At 37.2% G+C, this 20,117-nt stretch overlaps 1 protein-coding gene across 2 annotated transcripts in view; it reads right to left on the reverse strand.

The window, feature by feature from the left end:
* DOK6 (docking protein 6) overlaps positions 1–20,117 on the reverse strand; it is a 248,444-nt gene that overhangs the window by 82,695 nt on the left and 145,632 nt on the right. For both annotated transcript variants that reach the window (XM_040549753.1, XM_040549754.1), the window contains exon 5: positions 14,429–14,618. In XM_040549753.1, coding sequence (XP_040405687.1) covers positions 14,429–14,618 — 190 coding nt within the window. The remainder of the gene's footprint in view (positions 1–14,428; positions 14,619–20,117) is intronic.

Consider the following 20,117-nt stretch of genomic DNA (forward strand, 5'->3'; position numbering starts at 1 on the left):
GTTGGCTCGGCTGATAGATAGGGCTTTAAACTAGAGTCGAAGGGGGAAGGGGATAGAACCAGGCACGCCATTGATGAGCTAAGGGATGGTGTGCTAGAATCAGAGGGACTGTGTCCTAGTGAGGCCCTTCGGTCGGATACACAAGGTGCTGCGATGGCAAAGTTGAGAGCCTCTGGGTAAGGATTAAGGGACGAACAAATAAAGGGGATGTCGTTGTGGGAGTCTATTACAGACCACCTGGCCAGGACGACAACGCTGATGAATTATTCTTTGCAGAACTAAGAGATGCCTCGAGATCGACTCCCCTCGTCCTAACGGGGGATTTCAACTTGCCAGATGTCAACTGGGATCACCACACGGCTGACGCGAGCAAGTCCAGGAGGTTCATAAAGCACCTAGATGATGACTTCTTGGTGCAGGTGCTAAGAGAGCCAACTAAGAAAGGCGCCCTCCTAGATCTGTTGCTGGAGAACAGAGAGGGTCTTGTGGGAGATGTGGCAATTGGCGGCCGTCTCAGTCATAGTGACCATGAAGTGGTTGAGTTTAGAATTTATGGTGACAGAAGGAAAACTGTCACCAAAACTTCAGCCCTGGATGTGGGGAAAGCAGACTTCAGGCTGTTCAGGGAATTAGTCAGCAAGGTCCCCTGTGAAACTACTTTTGAAGGCATTGGTGTCCATCAGTACTGGTCCATCTTTAAGCACTGCCTCCTAAAAGCTCAAGATCAGGCTATTCCAAAATATCGGAAGTCAGGCAAGCGGGGCAGAAGTCCGGCCTGGCTGACTAGGGATCTTCTACGGGAGCTAAGGTGAAAAAAGAAAGTGTACGGCTGCTGGAAGGAGGGTCAGGCGACGATGAAGGAATATAGGGATGCTGTTTGTGTTTGTAGGGAGAAAATTCGTGTGGCCAAAGCCCAAATAGAGTTTTGAAGGTGGCCATGTCTGTGGGAGACAATAAAAAAGGTTTTTTTAGATATGCAAATGGAAATAGGAAAACCAAAGAAAACACAGGTCCGCTACTAGATGGGGAGGGTCTCCTCACAGACAACGACATAGGCAAAGCAGAGACGTTTAATGCCTTCTTCGCCTCTGTCTTCAATGCTGATGATGGGCTTCAGGACCCAGGGTACCCTGAGCTGGAGGACCATGACGGTGGGAATGACAAACTCCAAATCGACCCTGAACGTGTGCGGGATTTGCTGCTTCACCTGGATCCATACAAGTCCATGGGTCCGGATGGGATTCATCCCAGGGTGCTTAAAGAGCTGGCAGACGTCATCACGGGACCTCTCTCAACTATTTTTCAACGATCTTGGGAATCTGGTGAGGTCCCATTGGACTGGAAGCTGGCAAATGTGCCAATTTTCAAGAAGGGTAAGAAAGAAGACCCTAGCAATTACAGGCCTGTCAGTCTCACGTCAGTGCCTGGCAAAATTATGGAGAGGATGATCCTTGAAGTTATTGAAGCGCACCTGGGGGACAATACAGTCATTGGTCCCAGCCAACATGGGTTCGTGAGGGGTAGGTCCTGCCTAACAAATTTGATTTCCTTTTATGATAAGATCACCCATCTAGTCGATCAAGGGAAACCAGCTGATGTGATCTTTTTGGACTTCAGCAAAGCTTTTGACACAGTTTCCCATAGGATCCTACTGGACAAAATGTCCAGCATACAGCTAAACAAAACCATCATACGATGGGTGAGCAATTGGCTGACGGGCAGGGCTCAAAGGGTTGTGGTAAATGGGGCCACATCTGGCTGGCGGATGGTCACTAGTGGGGTCCCTCAAGGCTCCATTTTAGGGCCAGTCCTCTTCAATGTTTTTATAAATGATTTGGATGTAGGACTAGAAGGTGTTCTGAGCAAATTTGCCGACGACACTAAACTTGGAGGAGTTGTGGACTCGGATGAGGGTGGAAAGGCCTTGCAGAGAGATCTGGACAGATTGGAGAGCTGGGCGATCACCAACCACATGAAGTTTAACAAAAGCAAGTGCCGAGTCCTGCACCTGGGATGGGGCAACCCTGGCTATACATACAGACTGGGTGATGAGACACTGGAGAGCAGCCCTGCAGAGAGGGATCTGGGGGTTGTGGTTGACAGCAAGTTGAATATGAGCCAGCAGTGTGCCCTGGCAGCCAGGAGGGCCAACTGTATCCTGGGGTGCATCAAGCACGGCATTGCTAGTTGGTCGAGGGAAGTGATTGTCCCGCTCTACTGTGTGCTGGTGCGGCCTCACCTCGAGTACTGTGTGCAGTTCTGGGCACCACAGTACAAAAAGGACATTAAACTGTTGGAGAGTGTCCAGAGGAGGGCGACGAAGATGGTGAAGGCCTAGAGGGTAAGACATATGAGGAGCGGCTGAGGTCACTGGGCCTGTTCAGCCTGGAGAAGAGGAGGCTGAGGGGGGACCTCATCGCAGTCTACAACTTCCTCGCGAGAGGGAGTGGAGAGGCAGATGACCTATTCTCTGTTATCACCAGTGACAGGACCCGTGGGAACGGTGTGAAACTGAGGCAGGGGAAGTTTAGGCTGGACATCAGGAAGAGGTTCTTCACCGAGAGGGTGGTTGTACACTGGAACAGGCTCCCCAGTGAAGTAGTCACTGCACCAAGCCTGTCTGAATTTAAGAAGAGATTGGACTGTACACTTAGTCACATGGTCTAAACTTTTGGGCAGACCTGTGCGGTGCCAGGAGTTGGACTTGATGATCCTTATGGGTCCCTTCCAACTTGGGATATTCTATGATTCTATGATTCTATAAGCTACTTTTAAACTGGAGCTTACTCATCTGGTTCAATGTTTCATAATTTAAGCTCCCACTGTCCTGCACTGCTTTAGTAATATTTTTATAAGAAATTTATAACAGACGTGGAACTGCTCTGAACACTGGACTGTATCAAGCCCTTCTGTCCATGATTTTGTATGCCAGGTTTAAAAAAATAAATAAAAAAAAATCCATTAACTATAGACCTACTGGTTTCATTAAACATTTATATATAGCTATCCAAAAAGCAAACACTATAGGTGGCAGAATACAAAAGACACAATTCCATTACGTGCAAAATCATACATAATGGATACTTCTTATGCAGTGAAAGATGACCACACCTTCCCTAGACACTTACACATCATAGCTTGGGCATGTTTGTGGCTATTTCATGTATGCCATTAAAACCATTTTGAGTATACCTGACAAAAGTCTTTTGAAGTATTTTCCTATTTTCTCACTCTGGAACATTCATATTATAGGTACCCTTCATATCACAGACAGAATATTAGTCTCAAGACAAATGCTAATATACATGTCTATTTCTGTGTATTACTATTTCTGCTCTAATTTCTCTGATGGTCCTTTTTACCAGCTATTTGACACTACTTCCATGTGCACTGAACACTTTTTTCTTGGCTGCCCTCCATTTCATCTGCACTTCTAAGGCTGAGAGCTAATCATGCTCATTTTTCTTTCTTTTTTTTTTCTTTTTTTTTTTGCCTTTTTTTTTTTTTTTTCCTCTCTGAGAAAGAAATTGGTCCAATGGGGCTTAAAGAAGCCTACCATAAAATGACAAAGTACCTGTGACATGAACTTGACAAAGTACCTGTGACATGAACTATTTGAGATGGTCAGTCTACCAATAACAAGCATCTATTCAACTAACATTTTCTTGCTACTTTGTGCTCAGATCTTCCACACTTTCTGACTAGATGTTATTCCCGAAATGCTAAATGTATTCCAAAAGTTGTTACAGTGCTTCTTTAAAAAAAATCAGGTACCTTGCTTTTACTCAGAAATCCCTTTCTTTTTCTGTCTTACCAGCCTATATATTTCATCACCACATTCCCGTCTCCTCCTCTGATTCCATTCACTTAGTCCCCTCACAAAACAGTTTTTCATCAATTTCTTTCATTTCTATTAGTCCCAGCAAGCTGGTCCACTTGACATCCATTGTATGTGCAAAACACCTTTAACACAGTCATGGTATGATTGTCTCCAGACCACTATTGGTTTGGATCACTGCTGTCACTCTTTATTCTCTGGTGGCAGTGACAGTCCTCTTAGACAAGTAAGGCACCAGAAATATATGTATCATCCAATCAGTTTTCACTAAAAAAGATAAGGCACCCTCAATCATCATCTGAAAGAACTTCAGGGTTTTCCCCTGCGTCATCATCTAAACTGTCCTTCAATACCGTCACTAACGGTAAGTGGTACTTATCAGAGGGTTTCAATTTTTTTTGTTTCTTTTTATATACTGCATACAAATAAATGCAGTTTTGCACCTTTATTTACTTAATGCCAACTTTTATGAATTTTCAGGCATGATAGCATGCAATTAAGGAAAATAAAGCCTCTTCTGTCATTCGTCCCAAGATGCTGTTTTCAAAAAGTGTATCAAAGATCATTTAAAATATCATTTTAAAGGAGGGATATTTTCCAAGTTGGAAAGAAATTAATATATCATAGAATCATAGAGTAGCTTGGGTTGGAAGGGAACTTGAAGATCATCTAGTTCCAACTCCCCTGTCATGGGCGGGGATGCTATTCACTAGACCAGGTTGCCCAGGGCCTTGTCCAGCTGGGTCTTGAACACCTCCAGGGATGGGGCATCCACAACTTCTCTTGGCAACCTGTTCCAGTGCCTCACCACCCACTGAGTGAAGAATTTCCTCCTAACATCTAATCCAAATCTCCCTTATTTTAGTTTAAAACCATTCTCCCTTGTCATATCATTATCTGACCGAGCAAAAAGTTTCTCTCCATCTTTTTATAAGTCCCCTTTAAGTACTGAAAGTCCACAATGAGGTCTTCCCCTAGCCTTCTTCAGGCTGAACATCCCCAGCTCTCTCAGCCTTTCTTCATAGGAGAGGTGCTCCACCCCTTGATCATCCTCTGGACCTGTTCTAACAGCTCCACATCCTTCCTGTGCTGGGGAATGTGCAGACCTGAATGGAGAACTTCAAGTGGGACCTCACAAAGGCAGAGTAGAGGGGGAGAATCACATCCCTGGCCTCCGTTGTTGCAGCCCAGAATGCAGTTGGCCTTCTGGGCTGCAAGCACACACTGCTGGCTCATGTTAGGCTTTTTGTCCACCAGAACCCCCAAGTCCTTCTCTGCAGGGCTGCTGTCAATGAGCTCTTTACCAGGTCTGTCCTCATGTCTGGGATTTCCCCGACCCAGATACAGCATCCTGCACTTGGACTTGTTGAATCTCACTAGGTTCACATACTCCCACTTCTCAAGCTTGTCCAAGTATACATTTGTCTATATCTGTCTTTAAAATGTGAAAATCTGCTTTGTTGCACCGGTTCAAACAAGTCATGCAAGTGCAATGTTATATTTGACTTTTTGGCCACTGACGGGATAATCAACTAGATGAAGCATCTTGGTGAGTTATAGCACTGTACTGAGTTTTCTTCCAAAAAGTCAGAAAGATCAAATGATGTCTGGAACTGCTGAGACTGAAGGATTCCATTAGACTGCCTTTCCCTCCCCTCTTTCTAATAAGATGGAAGCTTTTTAGAAAATATGTGACAAGTGACTACTTACAGCTGAAATAAATCACACACCATCACACTATTACTCAGAGTACAGAATTATTAATAGTGCAATAATAGCAATAACTTACTGTGATAGTGAAGAAGTACTATTAGGAGGGACACAGTAGCTAATAGCATTTCCTCTAACAGGGGCTAAGGGACAAACCTTCCTTCAGTACCTTATAAATAAGCGGAAGATTAAAAGAGCCTGTGGGACCAGTCAAGCCCACCTCAAAAATAGCCTCACTTTCTAGAATGCTTCTGAGCAGGCACTGTGTATAAAGTGCTCTCCATCTCCCTTATGTGACAGTATTTTGAGAATTCTTTAGTTAATTTAAATTAGAATGAGAGAACATTTAGTTGCAGTAAAAGACTTGAGGAGGGCATGATAATGCTGGGAAAGCTGTGATATGGTTTTCAATTATTAGCATCTTTTTCTCCTTAGGATAATGCTTTGTGAAAACAGAAACTGAAATTTAGTGCATGGACATTTGTATTTCACCAGAGTATGCCATCACTATCTAAAAAATAAAAGGAATTACCCACAAATGTTCAATTTGATAGTTCTTCCAGGCCTGGCTATTTGTATGTATAGACATTTTGCTACTGTATTGTATTCCCTATACAATTGGGGATAATACATATTTTATATTATTTTATAAGTAAAATACATCTGTAAAATATTTTTTTCATGTATTTGTATTTGTAGCAAATAGTCACAAAACAGCTTGGATATCATTAAGAGTGCAGGTGTTGAGAAGTGATGAGAAATCTGTATCAGTTTCTGAGCATGCTTTAAATGTTTTAACCAAAATATCCGAAGTGTTCTCTGGTTTCTACGAACATAAAATTAAAAAAAAAATCACAAAAAGCAAATGAAAGAAAATTCCTCATCAATTTACTTTTAATATTACTTTCTTGGTTTTCTATAGCTATAGCTTTTTACAGTGGAGAATATTTTGTTTTTCTAATTGATGGCATAACTAATGGAATTAATCATTTATTAATGAAATTAATGGAAGTGAAAAAAACTAATTTAATAAAAAAAATATTTTCTTTAATGATTATTGTTTGATTCTTAAATGAAAATTGAAATAACTATAGCGGTAGAAAAAAAATAGTACCTTCCACAATCACACATATTCCAACACAGTCCTGGGTACACTGAGTTCACACATATAAGTATATATCCAAAAGTATATAGGTAATATACTTTTGTATAAAGTTCTGTTAATAACAGCATTCAACTTAATAATGACAAGCAAGAATTCAATGCCTAATAAAAAGAACAACCATGGACATTCCTGCACTAGAGTTTCTGCTGTCACACAGTTGCTATATCCAGAACACAGAGGTACTTCTGGAACTGCTGTACTGTTCTGTCAGTGCCCAAACCACTCAAATGACCTCTTTTTGAAGCAAAGAAATCAGTGGTTGCCCTCATTCTCCACAAGTGATATGTCTTAGTAAAGTTAAATAAAAAGATGCCAATAGGCATTTTATCAGTGAACATATTATTTGCGATAACAATGAATTAACACTAGCTGAGAACAGGGAATCTGGCAGATATTAGGCAAACTCTCCAAGACCATCCTGCTGACATAAGCTTCTCAGCTCCTGAGTCATGGCTGGCAGTCATGCTCTATGAGACTTGATTCCAGAATAATCAAGTCCCAAGACTGAGGGAAAAATAAAACTTCCATTGCAAATTTTCATGTGTGACACACAAGAAACAACTGTTGAAACATTCCAATGACCTTTAGAATAAACCTATATGCCAGCTGAGGCCTAGGAAACACAGTTCCTGACAACAAATGAAGCTTACAAATGTTTAAAAACACACCCCTCAATGCTTCTGCAGTGCTGTGTGTGTGTATGTGGAAGTATGCCTTTGCAAAGGTTCCTACATATTCATGAACAATGCTCTTTGTTGTGCAAATTCCACCCTTTGCATTTTGATTACTTCCTTCTACATTTGTGCAGTACACAGTACATAGAGGATATTGCAAACCTCCTCAGTTGATGGTACTACACTCATAAGCTTTGGAGAAAAGGAGGATTTACTTGTGTTTAGCATTCTTGCTGTCTAGATAGTCTCTGTTGAAAGTGTTGCCTTCTGGATTTCCCTGTGTAAAGTATTTAACACTCTCCTACTGTCTGTATAGGTAATTAGCTGCCTAGTTTCAGCATTTTTAATCAGCTCATGAAAATTGGCTTGCTGGGGGTTGCAACAGTGTTTAAGAGCTAAAATAGAAACCCTATCTCTTAATGTAAATGTTATATATATAAAAATGAGCACCATTATGAAATTTATTAGCATTTTGTATACATGAGTACCTGAGCTGTGCTGTTGATTTATTTATTTTTTAAATGGGTGAAACAGCATTGTTATAGCTTTACATTTCAAATCTGAGATGTTTCAGTTGTCCTGTATTTTGAGGTAGAAGATTAAAGGTTAATACAACTCCTTCAGAGTAAAGGACCATGTGCTGGGGCATCTACAGTTATTCAGAATTGCTATATGAGATTAATTTTTGCCCACTATGGAGTTCAACAGTTAAAATGTGTAGTAGTAATAATAATTGAGTCCTAATATGATTACAAATGTATGAATTATTTTGTCTGTTTCTTCTCCACTCACACATTACATAGCAAAAACCTCATTAGTCATATTCAGCATCAGGAATATTAATGCAAAAATGGATGCTTGCAGCAGAGCAACATGTGTGAAAAAGGGACAGCTGGAAAATGGTAAGTAAATACCAACTCTTCTGGGCTTATGTGTGGATGTAAAGCCATCAGAAAGCAAAATGGTGGGTAATCTCAAAATATTTTAAAACAAAACCTATTTTGATTATGCCATAAAAGCATGTTAGAAGGCAGAAATCAAATTGTGCACTTCAATTGGAAGGCATAGCTCCTGTTATCTCAGGATCATCAAAAGGAATATAACATGCTGTCCGCTAATATACTAGGCTAACCCAATACCATTAGTGATTTCATTAATAACTTTGTAACATTTAGATCATGCCAAAGATACTGGATCAGCTGAAGAGAAAAATTCATGCTGGGCCCTCTGGTTGGAAAATATACAAATAGGAGTCACTTCTATAAATACCACAGAAATTATGAGGTTTGTTTTGAGCTACACATTTTTTGTGTTCGTTAGACAAACTTCAGGTGACCTTTTCTAACTACATATTTTTCACTCAGTGCAAATTTGTAAAGAATTTTACCACTTAGACAATACGGAATTAACGAATTAGTGGTGTTTTCACTCCTACTGATTTAGCATTTATAAATTTGTTCATTACTGTGCTACAAAACTTCAGCTGTGGACTTTGCTGCCCTGTCCTAGGAGTCAGTGACTTTTCAATCTATTTGCAATAAAATTACATCTTAATAAAAATACTTTTATTCTTTGAATAGATTGTCTTTCTTAGATGTCATTGTTTTTCTCATCAACAATAGAGCTTTTACAGTAAAGTGGAATGTCACAAGCATTCTTCGTCAATTGGAGAAAGTTTTGTAGTTGTGTGTATACATATCATGGCTGAATTTTTAAGACAGGGACTAAAGGAAAGCAGAACACTTTAGAACACACAGTAGAAATGTAGCATAAAGAAGCTAGCATATAATCCTTTCTGTCTGCCATAGTTGGTTATGTTGCGGAGAATTTTATTTGTATGTGAGTTTTGGTGGACCACACTCTGTCTTACCAACACAAAAGCAGTCCGAGCCTTGGCAGAGAGAAAATGCAATGAGCACTTTATAAATCACTTACAACAAGCTGTATTATTATTATTATTATTAATAATAATAATAATTAATTAATTATTCCAGTAAAAGAGCTCTAGATTAGGTGCCATGATCAAAAACAGAGTAAGAGTCATGTAGATGAATTGAACACACAACTCCTTTTTAAGTGGGATTTAAGTAAATTAGATGACTAACACAGAAATTATTCCAGGTCAGAAACTGGGCAGAAGGAAATTGAGAGTTGGAATGAAGTTGGAATGGAAAAAAAAGTAGTAATGGAACTACAATTACAACATATTAGAGCGTAACCTTGGCACTACTGAATGCCAGGAACTAATTAAATCTTTTCAGTGGTGAAAATGTCACATCTTAAAACTAGAGCTATGTGATTACTGAAAGAAGAAGGGAAGGATACAGACAAGAGATTCTTGTTTTGTTTGTTTGTCTTGTCTTTTTTTGTTTGTAGTTATATTCAGATTTTAGCAATACATGCCACTTGGGGTAAGAATACAAGAAAGAAGGAAGAGGCAGTGAGAAAAAACAGATAAAACAAACCCACATAAAATTCATATTATGGCTTTTTAAAAATATTAAAAAGGTGTCACAGAAAAACAAACAAGCAAACAAAAGAACCTAACAGTATACTGTAGAGGATACTGAGAGCTTTGAGTGAGTGTTTATGTGAAATTATAAGTCTATTTACTGCAGCTCCGTGTGAATGCTCATATGGCTTATAAACCCTTAGAACTTACAAATTCCATGATATTCTGAACCTATGATAAGCTTATCGCATAATTTAGACAATCCACCAGCAATCAGGAGTTAAATGCTTTTCTTCAGGGAGGTGTAGACGTGAGCTGCTACATACGCCAGCATGTGAAGTCCCAGAACAACTGTCTCATAAGGCACATACCTAAGGGACCTCTCCTCACATAAGGGAAGAAAAAGAGGATGTTTCCCAAAACTTAAGGGTTAATCGACTAATATTTTTCACATTCGCACAATCACCACAGAACACTGACAGACAAATGAAAGATATCAGTCAGATGTAGTGCCTGAAGCAAATATCGAACTTTCTGCTTCAGATAACCCTAGCATCTGTGTATGAGAAATGAGTATGCACTGAGAAAATGAGTATGTCAGTTGTGGGTCACATACATAGAAAACAAAATCTGAGAAAGTCTCATGTAACCACTCTGCCATGCTTGAGCTTAATATTTTTTTAACCAAACAAATAGACTCCAGATCTTTGAAGTGTCATGTGTCATAGAATATCACATTTCATTATTTTTTTTTCTCATGAAGAGAAAAACACAATCAAAGACAAATAAATAAGCAAAAGTTTAGTGTGATTTAATGCCACAGTATTCACACTATGTTCTTCAAATGCAGAGCATGAATAAATTTGGAAATATTGAAATCATTTAAATTTCTACATCTTGTCTATGAAATAGAAGAAAGTATATTTCAGAAAAAGGAGGGTGTCATGGATTCGTGGCTACTTTTATTCTTCTCAAAACTCCAGGAGCATATTTACCTCTCTGCTCAGCTGGAGGCATTTCACAACATATTCCCTTATTGCAACTTCTCACTGTACTTAACTTGACTTCAGCTTGACTGTTTTTTTTTTTGTTGTTGTTTGTTTTTGTTTTCAGATATCTCAGATATTAACAGACTTGACTATACAGTTTCCATAGACAGAAAATATTGTTTAATGTCCATGGAAGAATTGCAGCAAAGTGGAAAAAAAAAAAAAAGAACACTTCAAAAACAATGAAACGTCCATATATGTTTACTTTACACAGTGCCCTACCCCAAGATATGAGAAAAAATTATCAATTCTTAGGAGTCTCCTCTTACGCTCCTACAAAAAGTGCCTCAGACAGCTTGTTTTGCCAAAAGGAAAGCTTGGATAACTGTCTTTTGTAGTTCCCATACAGTAAATTTTAAACATTGTTTATGGCCTTTAGAATGTTTGGTTTGCATCAGAAAAATGAATCCTGAAACTCTGGCACTGAAAACAGTGTCTTCACATCTAAAGTGGACCTTGAGATAATTTATCTGTACCTATTTTACTGCTTTTCTGGCATGTTTCTTAGATTGCATAAAATTAATTATTCCAAAGCATATCTACAGTATCTTCATCTAGACAGTTGAGTAGGCATTTTCATAAGGAACTTGTTTGCCATTTCAGGGTCAGTCAAGGATTAACACCCATGTGAAGCAGCAATTCCATAAATTCCAAGAGAAACTTGCACAGATTAACTGCATTCTTAGGCACAGTGTCTCCAACATACCCAATAACCAAAATAATGACAATGATTTATCTGAACACATTACCTGTGTACATACCTTAAGGAAAATTGTTGATAATTCAACAATAAAACCAGTCAAGCCAATCTGAAGCTTGTTAGGTGGAAAGCCTGGCTCTTGGAAAAAGTAAATGCTAGGTCCTTTGGGGCTCTGAATTACTGAATTCCCATTCACTATATCAGATGTACAGCATTAATCAGTACAAAGCCATTGTAGTGCCCAACAGAGATGTGAATTACTGTTTTTTGATCAATAGATTAATTGAGTGGGATTGCCCTTAATAAGATACTTTAAATAATGAGAATCTCACCATTCTGCATCAAACTAAGCCACACAAAATTGTTCTTCCCCCACTTTTTAGCAGAACTTGAATATCGAAGAATGCAAATGACTAAATCAGTTTGCAAGAAATATTTACTTTCACTAATCTGCTACATAATGAAAAATAAGGATACGTCTAACTTCCTAGCTAGTACAAAGATACATATTCAGAAACTCCAATTCAGTCAAAAACACAACAGAAAAAAAAATCTGTGTTCATTCCACCCATGATTTAGACATACTCTCAATTGTGTACTTATTAGATTTCATTAGATAAATGAATACTTTAGCTTTATATATCTGAATACATATTCCTTTTAAATGCAAGGCAATATGTTTATTAAAGATAAATTTAATTGTCTGAAAGATTAATTCTGATCCACTTGTTTGTTATAGTACTTTGTTGTGAATATGTCCATTTATTTTAATGTGAGGGATATTTTTTTGTGTGTGTGTGTGAAAGTAATACCAAAATTGAGGTTGGATAATAAATAAATATATATGAAAATGAGCTCTCAATGTTCATGCAAATTGAGCACATTCATATATACTTTAACATAACTGCTAAAGCTTGGTAAAAATTTAGAACCTATTTCAAAATATTTCCTTTAAAGAAATTGCCTCTATTTAATATTTAAGCCTTGGGGAAAAATTAAAGCAAAAACACTTTTACTGTGTAACATTCTCATAAACCATGGATGAGCGCTTTCCTTCTGATAAGACAGCATGCATCAGGAATTTACTGTATTAAGATACTAGGAGATCAAGGGACAATGATAAATTAATGTCTCAGGAAGATAAGAAAGAAGATGCTGATTTAAAAAATAAAAACCCAAGCAAATCAACAGCAGATTGTAAAATGAGCATTAGAGTTGCCCTTTATAGTCTTCAGATGTTATTGAAGATACTGTTTTTTTCTCTAGTCCTATTTTTTACCTCTATATTTTTCTGCCAATCAAAATCTAGTCCTTACACAATTCCAAATCAGACAGATAAATCATTCCCAAGCAAGTAAAAGGGACGAATCAGATCAAAGTCAATAAAACATGACAGATAAAGGCAGAGCTAGCTCATACTAATAAAACACAGGAAAACAATCCACTTTTATCAGGTTGCATGGCCTGTGGATGTAGAGGATGATATTTAGATATTAGTATGAAATTAAAATATTGTGGGAGGCTTGAAAAAACAGAGATAAAACTCATTTTTCTTGAATAAATACAGTCACTATATACAGTCTGTTAGTACTGATGTGCAATAGATAGAAATAGACCAGTGCAGAAGGCAACCATCCTGAAAAAGTTAGAATTTCAGGATGGTATAGAATGAAATTTTTCATAATGAAAATACCGTAGAAGAAGCACACCCACATTTTGAACATTGTATTACAAATCAACTTCAAGTGATTAATTTGAATTAGTTTTAGCACTTTAATTTTGAGTTAATGACGATTCTCATTTCCAAAGAGAGTTTCCTTCAGAATCAATTAAGAGAAGACAGATAGATATACTAATCTGTATAAGGAAACAGTTCAATCATTATCTTTTTATGCAGAAATCACCCCATTCCCCCTTAATAGAACACATGCTTGAAAACACAAATTTAGTCAAAGACTCAGATGAATGGGATATTCAGGAAGAATAAGATAAAGCTAAATCCTAGTTTCCTCTCCCCCCTCCCCCCTTCTTTTTCCCTTCTTCTCCAGAGTAAGATGGTACTGATTGGTAATTTCTGGTGCTGAGCAGGCACGCTCTTTTTAGTTTCCCATGAAGTAGTTTAAGGCCTGAGGGAAGGTATGATTTACCAAATGATTCTTACTAAAACTGTATACTTGCATGAACCCCACAGTTTAATCATTGAAATTAAACTGAAACATGGGTCAGCCATTGCTGATTTTTGGAAAAACATTATTAAATAGAAGAAAGAATTATGTCTTCATGGATATTTAAAACTGTTCTGAGAAAAGAAATGGCAATGAGGATTAAAACTGCAGGCAGAAAAATAGAGCTAGCCTTTTTATGGGCTCACAATGTTCTCTGTACTCCTGCTTGCAATTATATACCAGGGTGGCAATCAGTCATCAGATACACCCAAAAAAGTAATATCTACTGTGATGGAAGCTACTCCCCTGTACGATGAGCCTTTTCCATTTTCATTTCTTTTGCATCAACTGTTCTCAAATATATAGCACACTAGTGTAGAAGCATAGTGAGACCCATAAAACCTAAGAATGACAGTTCAATGGCAGTTAAATAAAAATCAGAGGAAGGGGAGGTGACAAACCATAAAGTTTAAGCTCATTTTAAATATGAGGTATATTAATGTTTATTTTGAACATTGGGCTGAATATATTGAAAAGTGATATTCAACAAATGGAAGTTTATGGAGAAGCCATGTATTCCATCTTTCTTACTTTAAGATGAGAGGCTAATCTAACTTAGCAGAGTGCTTCCCAAAAATCGTTTACTTCTTGTTGCTGTTTCTCCTTAACTCTTACCTTCCAGACTCAAATGTGAACCATGTTGAGTCACGTCCATATCTCCTCAAAGAGCTCAGAGGCCACATGACCAGCTTGACCTTGGCATTGTGGATGTCCCAGAGATAGATGTTTTCATGTGTGATCTGCATTGTACATTCCCCATAGATATCTAAATTTGGTGTAGGCATAAGATATACATTGAATCGCTCTGGAAGACAAAAGCAGAATAAGACATAGACAGTTTAAGCAAGATTTAGCATTGAATATATATATATTTACAACAATAAAGTCTTTAGTTACCAAAGGTTCAGATATCAAGGCCAAATTTCTAGCCTGTGAACAGTGGTGGGGATTAACTGATGCCCAAGAAGTGTTGCCAATACTCCAAGAGGAGAATTTTCATTTCTTTTTCAGTATAAATAATGCAGCAGACTGAAAGATCTTTCACACATGATCTTCAGAGTACTTTTTAATATATGACCCCAGCAACTGAACTGAAATCTGCATCCTTACAGTAAGGTCTATGACTTTTTGCAAACCAAAATTTGCAATGGCTTGAACTCTGATAGAGACTCCTCTCTCAAAGAATAGAACTATAGGTATCTTGGCAAAACAGGTATATACAATCATTGCCCCTTAGAGCTGAATTTGCAAACCCAGGTTTATTTATTGAAGCCTGTTAATAATTACTCTTTTGCATTCAGTTTCTACTTATTTGCCAACTCAGTAAAATTCTGAACATTTTTAATAATCAGTTGATTTCTTGAAAAATCTCATTTAACACTACATAATATTATGGTCTCAACATCAACTGCTATCAGCTGCACTTCTACTTCATAGTGCTGTCATTGTAATACGAGTTCAAGGGCATTAACAATTTTCTGAAGTGCCTATATTGCGAGTGAATTAATAAGGAAAACAAAAACTAACTGAAAAGAAAAAATAAATAAATAAGCAAACCACAATAATAGTTACAGGGTTTTAAAGTAAAATGTAATTTGTTTTGAAGAATAACTAATGTTAGTTCTACAAAGAAAGGAAAACAAAGTTCAGGTTGTACATTTGGAAGCGCTAGAGTATTTAATCTCTAAAGGCACTGAAACCTTAGGCTTTCCTTTCATTTTTGAAACAGGTTGGAAAGGCAAAGTGTCAATACTGTTATATTGAAGGGTGTTGACAAAAAAAAAGTAAGAAAAACTAGAAGCATGAACATGATGAATGCTCATTCTATGAACAGGACTAGAAAAATGTACTTTGAAGGGATACCTGCTAGAAAAGTTTTCTCCTATTACTTAATAAATGAATGATAGTTTGGCGTGGAATATTTTGAACACACTATTTGCACTGTATTTTCTCATAGTGTTCTTTTAAAAATTAGGAAGGAATTTAAAGTAATCAGAGGTAAAAAATGAGAGAAATAATCATAACAGTTAAAATGAGATGCAGCTTCCAGTTGTGTTTGATGGTCAATAACTCCAACATTATTACTCCATTTTAAGTTGTTTGTTACATGTACTTTTCTGACAAATCAGTGAAAATATTGCAAATAAGTGAGTTAATATAAAATATGCCAGAATTGTGAATGAGTGTGTGAGTGTCAATAAAGTAACAAAAGTTTGGCTGAAGAATTAATGGAACTGCTGGGTGAGCAGTAAGATTTGCTGTCCTGCATAGCTGTATGCAAACTTGTCATCCACAATGTTATTCTGTTTTAGTCAATTTCATTTTGTCCCATTGATGACTCAGTTGATTCACTCTGTCTCATAGCCATTCAACCTCTTCTCCCAGGCTCCAGTTCTCATTAATCAAGCTAATGGTCTTATCCCTAAAACTTTTATTTTAGGACTAAGGTCCCAAGTGCAAAACTCCTGATGTTTTGTAAAAGTCTTCTGATATACAGCATAGATAGATTAGCACATGCTGTTGAAATTGCTGAAAAGAACTTCCCCTAACTCTCAGAGTTATGTGTTGGGCACAGGTCAAATCTAATGTCTACTGAAATAAACAGAAATCTCACACATGGAGGTACAGGCCAATGACTGCATCAGAAAAGGAATGGTGGAGAAGATAACATAATTTACAATGGAATTGTATATATTTGCCCTTTTTCAGTATTTAAATGCTGCTGTGATGAGTCATACAAAACTGCCTAGGAGCTATGCAGATGTGGTTTTATCATATACTAGACTCCAGTTTTACACTACCATGCTGTTGCTTCCTATTACTTACCTCCACTCTTTGAAAGAAAGATTCATCATATCAGCTGGTTCTCTAGGCCTCACCATTACACACAAGTCACACAGTGTGCGTGGGGAGTAATGGCACTACTATATGAGAGGTGAAATCCTTCCTTTAACTCTTCACTGACAGAGTACTTGGACAGCAGAGAAAATTGAAAGGTGCAATTATTTTCCAAAGTAGACATTGAATTATTCTGTTGAAGACACAAGGCTATTTCAAGCTGTTTTAGAAGCCACCAGAACACTCTCAAAATGCTCAACTTCTCTGAAGCATTTGAGGACATTATTACATGAAGGATCTTGAGGACATACAGTATCTTTGAAAGGTCAAGAGACATTCGTTTTCTTTGTAGTGGAGGTTGGTGTCTAAGGTGAGGTGTCATGAATTAAAGAAATTCTGCCTGATGGAAGTGACCATGAGCTGCAGGGCAAAATGTAGGACTATTGTTACTTATTCAAATTGGCAAGAAAAGAAAGTGTACAAACGTGCTTTTGATGCTAAAATTTACTAACACTTAAAAATAACAGGAAACTGAGGACATGAAAAAATGTGAATACTATTAAATGTTTTCAAGAATTAAAATGTAGGGTCTAATTTGTCCATTTGAACAAGTTTCTAGATAATGGTAATAAAATCATTCAGTTTTTAGAGGCAAGTTTTGCCCTTAAACTCATACTGGCAAGAATGATCATTTGTAGTCTAGATTTGGGGTGTTTGGAATTAGTTCCACTTGAATTCAGTTTCCAGATTTTCTGAATCACATCGAATGAGATATTTAGTTTCTCTGTGGATCAGTCATCACCTGTGTATCAGTGGGGTGAGATAATAATTGTCCACTGGGTGGTAAGATTAAATACATGGAAGTTAATGAGGGCCTCAGCAAATAGGGAAATGGAAGAAGCCAAACAAGAAGATGCTATTCTGTTGGATAAGTCAAGACTGAGACTGAGCAGGTACAATTCCTCATCATTTTAGCATTACAATCTTCCTCTCTCCTCTAAAACTGGTAAGAGCAAAGTTTAGGGAGTGGAGGACTCCAGATGAGCTGATATATTGCCACACTGTTTTCAGTGTAGCTGCTCTTTCCCATCTCCTTGAATAAGCACAGCAATGCTTCGTCATATGCTTTGTCTACATAAAGGTGTTTAGCATTTGGGCTTTAGCAAGTAGATGACCTTTAATAATGGTTTCCAGAGAACAGGAGCAGAAGAGGCTTTGTTAAAATGGGCATATTGACTGAGATGGAGACTTGGCGGCAGCTCTGAAATGTTCTCAGTCTTTCAGTTTGAAGTGCAGCTGTACTAGGGAAAAAAAAATGACTGGGAGGCATAATGGTCCTGGTTCTAATCATTTTATCACTGGATTCCTTTGCCTAAATCATCCCAGATGAAGAGCTGAACAGACAACATTCCAATCCTGTAATCCAGAGGTTTCATTTCATTTCAGCTTTAACGTGAGGGAAAAAGTGCTTATGAAAGGAGACAGTCAGGTTGGTCAGATCCATATAAGAGGCTTTGAAAGCAAACATTCACATTCTATCTGGAAGAAACTCCTTCTCTATCTATGAATTTTATGAAGCTACTATTTTCAGGTGGAAAGAAAGCTCTAAGTCTTGGTCACAGCATTTTGTGGTCATACATATGTCAGGTCTCTTAAAACAATTTCTCTTGGTTTAAAAAGTGAGGAACCATGGTTTTAGAATTAAAAAATTATGGTTTTGTTTCTGTTAATAATGTGTGGAAATGCTTATTAGCATTTCAATGAAAATAAAATAAAAAAAGCTACAATTAATTAATTATCTTTAATTACTTCACTGATAAATAGTGAGGTAGAGAAGAATCTGAAAACTGACTGTCTTACCTAGCCATTAAAACTGTAAATGTCTTTATTTTCTGGAGAAAAAAAAAAATAAAATCAAATAAAATAAAATAAAGTTGCCTATATTTGGTTTATCTTAAAAAAAATACACACACACAAAACACACACACACACAACAACCCTGTAACAGTTGATTAAAGATAACAGAAAATGAATAAAAAGCATGTACAATGTTTTCATGTAGTAAATCACAAACAGGACTTGTACAGACCCTAGAAAATGCCTTAAAACAGGTCAGCTATATGAACTTCATTACGAAATCCCTATGATTTGGCTGTAGTTTGTAATCTCAACATGTAGCATAAAGAAATAACTTGCAATCATCTTCTGAGGATTTAAGGATATTGTTCAGTATAAGGAGTTACATTTTTTTTCTAACAAATTAATGAGTTAGTGGCAATTAAAAAACAGAAAGCAAGACTGCAGTATGATGCTATCTTTTTAAATAAAAAAGGAAGGTAGAACAGTTATGAGAAAGAGAGAACTTTACAAAGGAAGTAATTTTCTGAGATATCAATTGAAATATTAGGCAGGGAGTAAAAGAAGTAAAAATTAATTATCTTTCAAAGGTTTATAAAATATTTCCAAACAAAACAAAACAAAAAAATCAGGCAAAGCAACACATAATAGAAATGCAAATACATTGAGATCTGGAAACCTAGTCTCCACTTTTTCCAAATGAAGACAGCACTCTACATTCATGTTTTCCCTATCAGCAGCTTGAGAAATCTGAGGGATATCTTGAGAAACCTAAGGGTGTGTATGAGTATCACAGGATAGAAGACCACTTGTCATCATTGTTATAAATTGCAACTGAGTCCAGACTTTCTTTCCTGAAGTTATTACTGTGTATTATTATTTGTCCTATCATTGTATATATAGCTCCACTGCCATTATACTAATTTTGTTATCTAAATGTGATCTTGTAGTCTTTACTGGCTTTGATTTAATACTGTATTCTCTTTCCTTAAAAAATAATTTAAATGGACATTCACAAATAGTAAGAAACTGTCTGCTGTGAAAATAAATTTAAACAGGAACAGGGTTGCTGTTATAGGGCTGACAAATGCTACCATATCACATGCACTTGCAGGAGAGAGAAAGTAAAATGGTTGGAGAGAAGGGAAGCTTAAATTCAGACCTCCGTTTTAATAGAAACTGCATATCACTAAACTAAGCAGACACTAGTTGTGAGCCTTAGATATAAAAAATAAAACCACCTAAGGGTCATTTTCCACAGTGGAGTTTACAACTTTAATGCTTGTTGTAATACTTGAAAGTAATAACGGAGATGAAACTCAATGAGAAGCTTTCTATTACTGATGTGCTTTGCACAGGAATCACTTAGAAGTCTTCTGTATTCTTCTCACAGTAGCCAGAGGTCTCTGCTATAAGCAGTGGAGATCTATAGTTTGGCTTTTGTAGCTACCATCACCACAGAATTGCTTGGTGCTAGAGGGTCAAGCAACAGTGCAGCTCCAATAAAAGAGAACTTGCTAACACCTACTAAACAACTCAGAATGAAAAAAAAGAATTAATGTTTCAGATTGCTGTGCTATCATGCATTTTATCCTCATGTGACAGAAAT

Source organism: Cygnus olor, chromosome 2, assembly GCF_009769625.2.
Source record: "Cygnus olor isolate bCygOlo1 chromosome 2, bCygOlo1.pri.v2, whole genome shotgun sequence".
Classification (NCBI taxonomy): domain Eukaryota; kingdom Metazoa; phylum Chordata; class Aves; order Anseriformes; family Anatidae; genus Cygnus; species Cygnus olor.